Genomic DNA, 8835 nt, shown 5'->3' on the forward strand with positions numbered 1-8835 from the left:
CTCATACTTTATGTAAGCAATTGTCAAACACAATTATAGACTCTAGACAATATTACCAATTCACTTAGACTTTATGTAAGCAATTGTCATATACAATGTCAATTTTATTGAGGTGACGCCAAAAATCTCAAATAATGAAAAGCAATATCAATTGACTTTATGCATTGTCAATCATAAAATACAGTTTCATACAAATCAACTATTTCAAATATAAACAGTAGATCAAGTGTTTTCACTTACAAATCATTTTTAAGAGGACATTACTTGATCCAAACATAAATTTATAAACTACTACATTTAAAGCACCTACTACATTTTTAAAACTAAATTCTAAAATTTAATGTTTACAATGTGCTAGTACATTTTAATATTATATTCCAACAAAACACAACCATAAAAATATGAGGGAAAATATATCTATGACATTATATTTCATCAACATTCACTTAACAACTGTTTTTTTATAATAAAATATTATATTAAAATAATAAAAATAAATATAAATAATATAGTTGTAATTTAAACGTGAGAAAGATCATAATGTCAAACTATCATCACCCAAATAATAGTGTAGATAGAGATGCTCACGACTCCCCTCAGAAAAAGAATAACGGTCACACACTAAACAACAAAAACGAAAGAAATAAACAATGATAAGATTAACCATCGTACTAAACAAGAACGAAAGGAACAAACAATTACAGGAGTAAGGGAACAAGAGGAACAACAATTACATATCATTTAGGGATTCGTGTGTGCACAAGAGAATGAGATTGGGACAGTTGAAACCGATGGGAGTGGTTTAGAAAAAACCTACAACAGAAAGGTGTACACATAAAAGGGAATGAGTGCAAATACAGGGTCCCATCTCAAATGAACCAGGTTGTAAACCCCGAATTAAAAGTCTGCATGAGAATCCGTAGGACCAAATTGCCATTCATAACAAAAAAATATTCAAATTAAAAAAAATGTAATTTTAACTTTTAATAAAAGAATATAGTACGTGGTCTCTCCTCATGTACAACCTCCTGGGACAAGAAACAACAATTAGCTCCATCACTATCCTACGATCAGCAAAGAAATATAAAATGGCTTATTTTGTTTTTAATGTCAATGAATATACAAAAGCCAGAAGAAAAAAATAATATAGACTCTAAAAATAAAAATGATATCTTGGTGTAGTCAGCCTAAGGCACTGAAAAGGTCCAATGGCAACCGAGTTCAACGTGACCAGGAAACAGAATCAATTTCATCCCTTGCTGCTTTATATAGTTCAAGCCTTTTGGCACATTGTTGCCTCCTCTCCATCAAGGCAGGGTCTTCATCTAACAACTGGGATAGCTGTTTAGCCTGCACCAACATTAATAGCAGATCAAACCTTGTGAATATATTTGAAATAAAAATGACTACAGAACTTATAGTTTTGTCGTATAAAAATTAAAACTTAAAATGGAAACAAGAGATCAAATGATTAGTGTAACAAATTAAAAATTACACAGAATAATCACTTGGATATCACTTTAGAAGCATATCTGAAGCAAACCAAAATTCTTCCATGATTGTATAATATTCGTTATCAGAAAAAGAGAGAAATTAAAGTTAAAGCCCGTATTACCTCTTTCTTCCCTATTACTGTGTAGAAATGGTTTAGCAATGATAGTTTTGCTTCTCTGACTTGACAAAAAACCACAGCCTTTGGGATAGTGTTCCTGAGAGTGTCTGACACCATACCAATATAGGAAGATACATTTGATCCAATCCTCCTGTAATGCCCTTCTCCATATCGATCCTCATTTGGGGTAGTAGCTGGATTAGCTGGATTTCCGGCTTTCTCCATTTCTTGAGGAAGTCTCCGGAAGAACTCCACAGTGAGATACGAAGCTTCCATGTCGACAAGTCGAATAACTGTCTTCTTACTCTCTTCACGGAACCTCTCTAAAGCTTCACTTGTAGCAGCAGCAAGTTCGGCTTGAAGAGTTGGGAAACGTCTCAGTTCCTACTCAATCACAAATTCATAGTCTATTTTAGGAACCTTAAGAACAAAGATACTATAAAATAAAGGACATAACGAAGACACAGTTGCTTTTGATGTACTCCTATCAATAATGAAGTTTTACCTACTGTAGATCTGTGTCTAAAGTTATGTCCTGAAATAAATCCCCAAAATTTACCTGAGTTTCAGCTATTGCTTTCCTCACAAGTTCTTTCAAGACAAAGTGAACCTACATTGAAATCAAAGAAATCCCGCTTTAACTTCTGTGTAAGCTTTAATTAAAAAAGAAGAAAGAGTACAACCAGGTATTCTTACTGCATCAACTGAAGCTTCAGCTGGGCCTCTAAAGTAGCTGAGAGCTCCCTCGATCAGGCGCCGGTAACCTAGCTCTGGGGCAATTAAGTGAGGCTGGTAACCATCTGCCTCTGATACCACTTTCCTTACATTTTGAAGAGATAGGTGACGGTCAAATGGAAGCTTCCTTAATGCAGCAGGAAGCTGATTGTCAAAGACATTATAGATTTTATCTCCACCCGCTCGCCTATGACAATAAACAAAAGGGTTATGTAACCAAAGATACCTGTTAACTTGTAGATCAGAAAGAAAGATTATTCATGACTATCATTCCAAATTGCTATACCATATTCAGGTGGTACATTAAATCAGTATACAGTGTTATTTTGTCTAAAAAGAACAAGAACCAAAAACAAAACCAGATTTTAAGTAGGATTTAGCTAGCTGTAAACAAAAAGAGAATTACTTAGATATCAAATCTAACTTGTCTTAGTTTTAATTTTTTCCATAAGAGATACCAATTTTGCTTTATTACGTGTTTAGATTGTTTTTCTTTTTCTTACATGTTTTTGGTTTGTTCTCCCATGTTTTGTATTCTTTTCTCTTTTATGTTATATTTCATGTCATCGATGATTGGTGAATTTTGAGATATTAGCCTAACTGAGATGTCAAAATGTATAATGATTCCTAACATAAGTTTTATAAAAAAAATTAATTCATGAGGATGATAATGGGGAAAAGTCAAATACCTAGTTTGAAGTAAGTACATACTATTTCATCCCAATTAAACCTAACCCAAACATACACCGTCAAACCCTTGAGGATGATTGAAAATAGTCGAGTTTCAATAAAGATGCCATCCACCCAAAAGTAAAATCAAATAAACTAGTATTATATAGTGTAAAATTGAACATCATATCAAATATTTACCCCCCGAAAAAAATTCAGACAAGATAGCCTAATAGAGTAAAAGTGAATATCATAGCATATATTTACCCTCCGTCTAAATGTTCCTTGAATATCTTATCAAATGCGCGGCATAGTTCTAGGATGGTGTATAGTTGAGCCTGTATGAGAAAGAATAGTTAAAATATTCTTCTGCAGGATATTAAAGAAAGAGTACGTACTTTCAGGAAATAATCACAAATGTAAACCACTCACTCCTGCATCAACAGCAATTGGTCTCCCAATTTGATTCATCTCTGATTCAAGTTCTTCAATTGTTTTGTTTATCAAAGATGTTATACTGGGTATCCGTGCCCTAATTACTGACTCCAAATTCTACAACATAGTTAATATGATTAAAGTAACAATTTTTTAATTAAAGAAGGGAAAAGAACAACTTTCTGAAAGACAAACCTGTGAGAGAAGTTTTGCAAGGAATACAGAACCCATTTTATTGGCTAAGTGTCCATAGTCGGGACTGGTTTCAAAATACTCACTCTCCTTACGTCTAGCAACAATCATATCAACGTTTTTATTGATATCTGCTTGGGATCGATTTACTACACCAACCCAGGGATGTTGCAGACGGTAAGATCTTCCTTCAAGGACCTTAAGGGGAAAAAATGGGCAAGGCAAACTAATTATATGGTTATATAGGGCACTGTTAAAACTTTTTAGAAATTTAATTATATACAGCATAAACAGCAGGACAGGGAACATGCTATAAGGAGAAAGAAAGATTACATCCAAGGCATTAGTTCCTTTGTCCATTAAATCAAGCTTTGTCAACACTCCAAATGTCCTCTCACCTGGATTATTTACAGTCAAGGATTTCAGTGACAAATAATGACTCGAGCAAAGGTACTAAACAAGTCATCATTCCACAGAAAATCTATATACCTGAGGGATCCACCTCCTTTGAAAGCTTAATAGCATCAGAAGTGGCTATGTCTTGGTTTGCTGGAGATATTGCCAGTATAATACAATTAGGCTGTCAAAGAATCAAGTATAGCACCAGTTAAAGTAAATATGTATCTTACCACCATCACCACTTGCTGACTAATGTATAAATAAACATTTCAACAAGGTAATAAAATGGTAATCAACTACCCATATCACCATAGAAACAGAGAAAGGATATTGGTTTGGGAATGGGCAGTTTAGGTCTCCAGTCTCAGAGGTAAAAGTACAAAAGAAAATAGTGCACTAAATGAAATAATAATGCATCATCTAATCAAGGTTATTCAATAGGAAGAGTGAGAAGAAATTAAGCAAAAACAGAGAACTTCTTTTACCTTCTCAACATAAGACCGAACCATATTTTCAATGTCTTCGACAATAGTCTGAGGCTGTCCCTCTGAAAATAACAATCGCAAATCAGTATAAACTAAAAACAAGTATTACATTATCCAAAGAAAAACACAGTGACAAATTGAATGCAAGTCATACCTACAGCAACTTTAGTCAATCCAGGCAAATCAATCAAAGTTAGGTTGACAACTGCTCACACAAACGAGGAGGTTGAATTAGGAAACGCACTTAACTGAAAAACTAGTCTCGAGTTATGCCACATAATTATACATAAAAGTAATACTAGTGAAGTGAACTCACCCAAGTAAAAAAATGAATGAGTATAAACTAAATATAAAATTCAAAAAATGACTAGTGCTTAACATCAAATCTATAGACAGAGTCATGAGCAAAGGTTACGAGTAAATTATTGTGAAGTAGCCGTAACTACCAGGATAGCCAGTGAAAGTGTAGCCAAGACTGGTGAATCAGATGGCCTGGCCCAGCACAACGGACTAACATTATTTTCAATTGTTTTTAAAAAAAAGTTGACCCATGAGACTGTCCCGAGTGAGAATAGATTAAGCCCATTAAGCCATGCACTAAACGTTCGGGACAACATTTCTCCACTTCAATTTAGATCACTATTTTTTCAGTCTAACCAAACCTGTATTATGAGCTATTCGGATTGCCCAATTGGTCAGACCAATTTTGCCAGCAGCCCTTACTAAAAGATGTTTTAATCCTGCTTTATCTAATTGGAAGCAAGGCTGGGGAAGTAGATTTCAGCAAATCAGCAAACTTTGTAGGTACAGGTGGAACAAAAGAAAAAGGAGGGCAAATTCATTTTACAATTTATCGGCCTTAATAGTTGGAAATTGGAACCACACAAATAATGGGGTAAAGAAGCACCTCTAGACCTCGGTAAATTCATGCAAGTCTAGTCTTCGGTAAATCCATTTCTTTAGGCTATTCTTTGTTCTTATAATAGCTTAAGGACAGGAAGTGGTTCATCATGCGATTTTTTTATGTCATCCCTTAATAGCCAGATTTATAGCACTTGGCAAAGTCTCTATATTTTACCTGTATTATATGCATAGGAAGACTTCTGATATGTTAACACTTCTCACTTGACTTAACTCTGCCTATCTTCAAATGTATACAGGACAGTTTATTTAGACCTTGGATTCCTCTGGTTCTTAGAGTTGTAGATGCTTCTTCCATATCCGTAATGATATGTTTGATGGCAAGTAAAGAGGGAATAATAGTAATTCATGGGTTTATAGATTTAGAAGGATAATAAACGTTCTTCCTCCCTCCCTTGGGCGTTCTTTCATTTTGAACAATGAGATTGTTGAATTCCTTATGGTATTCAGCCAATGATATTTTAGGGAGCTTACTTCACAAAAAGGAAAACAGAATATAGGAATCTGCTATATTGATCAACACACTATTTGGGCTATTACAATTTTTTTCTTTCGAAATGATATGAGAATACTATTCCCTCAGTTTTCTATTCATTTTTCTATTTCAATAAAAAAATCCTTTAATTCAAAAATTGATAACAAAAACATGAGTTTACAGCAAGCCATCCATCTTGTAGTAAGTAGTTAGAGGCAATAAAAATAAAAGCGCACCGTGTGGAGAGTAAATGCTAAGATGAATTGGAACAGGAGATATTTGCTTTGTCCTCCCTGTTACTCTATCAGTTTCATTCTGAATCTCCTGGCGAACAAAGGCTGCAAAAAGAAATTCAAATTTGAAAATTAAAACTAAAAAAAGGAATAAAAATATTAGTTAAATTATCAGCAGCACACAAATAATTGCACCAGTGAGCTAACTGTGAAGCAGTACAATGATGGCATGATAAATTGCAAGCGAACTATTAGTTAAAGGATAATGACAAAAAACAAATCGATAGAAAGAATAAATGCCAGAGTTAACTAACGCTGGTGACGAGTCTAACAATTGAAACACAACCGAATCAGAGAAAATAAAACCACAAAACGGAAACAAGCATTAAAATTGTCCTACATGCAAAACAGAAACAGGGGAAACAAAAAAGACCCTCCTGTCCTATTTCTATAATTAGCAAATAATTTATTCATTACAGCACAAGTCTCAACTTAACTTTTGAAAAACATCAACTAGTAAACCATTAAATACATAACAGTAACATGAAATACAACAAGCAGCAAACAAAATCAGTTACTGAATCACATTACCATAATCAGTGATCTTTTGCCCTGGCATGTGAAGAAACTCTGCATACTCCTTCGCTTTGCCATCAACCTTATGAAGCTGCAACACTAATGGACGCCTCGTCACAATCCCTGCAATTCAAACACAAGCTCCAATTAAAATTCAATTAGTAAATTAATTAGCTAAATTAACTAAGATATTTTCAGACAAACTTTTCAATAAGCTCAAACGAGAGTTTTTAAAAAAATCAAAATGATGAAACAAGTTTAATTCATTTTATGTTTATTATTTTCCTCTTGTAAAGTTTATGTAAACTACGCCAAAATAAATAACACACTCCACAAAATAGAGAAAGGAACAGAGAGAGGGCGAGCGAACCTGATCCTCTAGGAAGAAAGTCACGTCCAACGATGCTTTCCAGAACCGAAGACTTACCCGAACTCTATTCATTTTCAATAAATAAACAAATCAATTAATTTTATTTTTGAATGGTTCTTATTCTAGGACCGAACAAAGATTTGTATTAAAAGATTATGTAGATTCATTGCAAAAGTGAAACTCAAATTTTGGCCATAAAACAACGCCTAAGAAATTGTGTCTATGTTTTCTCTTTTTATTTTGGATGGTTGTACTTCTACTCCTACAATAGAGCAGAACATGCTGAGGTTTTGAACAAAAATTTAAGATACAAGTGTTTTGTGTTTGCTCTCCAATTGAAGTTTTACTTCGCATAACATATATCTGTAAGAAAGGATTGTACGTATTGATTATGGAGGTAAAACTCTAATTTTGACTTGGGAACGATACAAACAACACCAAGAAATTGTATCTACGTTTTCTCTTCTTATTTTTGGATTGTTTTACTTACTCCTTTGAAACAACCGAACATGTTCAAGTTTTGGACAAAACTATACTATTCTTCACAGGTGTTATTTGGCTATTCTCCTATTGGACTTTCACTTAACCTAACAAAGGTTTGTATTGAAACATCACAGGACTGATAATCAAGACGAAACTCTAATTTAAACTCCAGAACAACATAAACAGCTCCAAAAACTCTCAAGTTTTCTCTACTTATTGTTGGATCGTTCACCTTCTACTGCATACACAGAGCATGTTGACGTATTGGAAAAAAACTTCGATATGTTATTTACTTGTAACTGTGTTGTTAGAGTTATTCTCCAATTCAATATAAAGGTTTGTATTCAAGGTTTATACAAATTCGATTAGCGAGGTGAAACTTTAATTTGACTGGAGAACAACACAAACAAACAGCACCTACGAAATTCTACTGAGTTTGTTTTCTCCTTTTATTTTTAGATGATTATTTATACTTCTACGAACAAAGCGTGTTCATGTTTAGTGATTGTGAAGGTGATGACCTGGCCTCCGACGACGGCTACGGAAGGAAGAGCTTCCCATAGAGACGAGAAGGCGTTGCTATCGGCGTCGCCGCCGTAGTCGCCGAGCACGGTGCAGGCCTGCTGGATTCTGTTCACCAAACCGATCAAACTCTCCATGCTCGTCATCTCGTGAAGAAGAAGATGATGAAGGCGTTGAGGAAGCACAGAGGATTGAAACCCTAGACTTTTGCTAAGAGTGAAAGAAGAAGTTCTAGAGAGAGAGAAACTTCTAGGACAAGTTAGTTACAGACAGAGAAGAATGAAAGAAGGAGAAGGAGGGAAAAGCGACGAAATAATGTGGAAGGAGTCCACCGTTGCAGGTTCTTGTTTTCAAGTTTGAACCGATGATTTATTTATTTATTATTTATTAACAGTAAACTAATTTTTATATATTATTATCATCTATTAATATAAAAGAAGTTACATAAAGAACGGTGTAATTTTATTATTATTTAAATAATAAAATTAATTTATAAACAAACCGTGTAATATTTTAAATATATTTTTTTAAGAAATTTAATATCATTTCCATTCCTCTAAAATTTAAAATGTTTTTCTAAATTTTGTCGTAAATGACGATTTTAATACAAACTTTTTTAGTTATGAATAGCATTAAGTTAAAATTGTTTCAAGTAAGTTTTTCATCTACATAATAACTATTTTTTTCATATTTAAGTATTAGAGAAAAGAAACTTATACAAAAACATG

At 33.7% G+C, this 8835-nt stretch overlaps 1 protein-coding gene across 1 annotated transcript; it reads right to left on the reverse strand.

Annotated features, from left to right (window-relative positions):
* Positions 1–961: 961 nt before the first annotated feature.
* Positions 962–8465, reverse strand: LOC137819018 (phragmoplastin DRP1E). Its single transcript, XM_068622715.2, has 15 exons — positions 8107–8465; positions 7103–7166; positions 6748–6855; positions 6160–6261; positions 4682–4732; positions 4528–4589; positions 4133–4223; positions 3977–4041; positions 3647–3841; positions 3449–3568; positions 3284–3354; positions 2309–2534; positions 2172–2222; positions 1616–1996; positions 962–1350 (listed from the first exon to the last, which is right to left on the reverse strand). The coding sequence occupies exons 1-15, from the start codon at positions 8251–8253 to the stop codon at positions 1222–1224; spliced, it is 1863 nt and encodes a 620-aa protein (XP_068478816.1). The 5' UTR covers positions 8254–8465; the 3' UTR covers positions 962–1221.
* Between the last annotated feature and the right edge of the window lie 370 nt (positions 8466–8835).

This window comes from Phaseolus vulgaris, chromosome 10 (assembly GCF_051622355.1).
Source record: "Phaseolus vulgaris cultivar YP4 chromosome 10, ASM5162235v1, whole genome shotgun sequence".
Taxonomy (NCBI): Eukaryota; Viridiplantae; Streptophyta; class Magnoliopsida; order Fabales; family Fabaceae; genus Phaseolus; species Phaseolus vulgaris.

Bases quoted from the DNA above. Each gene is read 5' to 3' on its own strand.
- LOC137819018 (XM_068622715.2), bottom strand. From the start codon at position 8,253: ATGACGAGCATGGAGAGTTTGATCGGTTTGGTGAACAGAATCCAGCAG. The intron at 3,569-3,646 runs GTTTGTCTTTCA...ACTATGTTGTAG, and splicing joins TTGCAAAACTTCTCTCACAG to AATTTGGAGTCAGTAATTAG. The intron at 2,535-3,283 runs GTAAATATATGC...TTATTGTCATAG, and splicing joins AAGGAACATTTAGACGGAGG to GCGAGCGGGTGGAGATAAAA.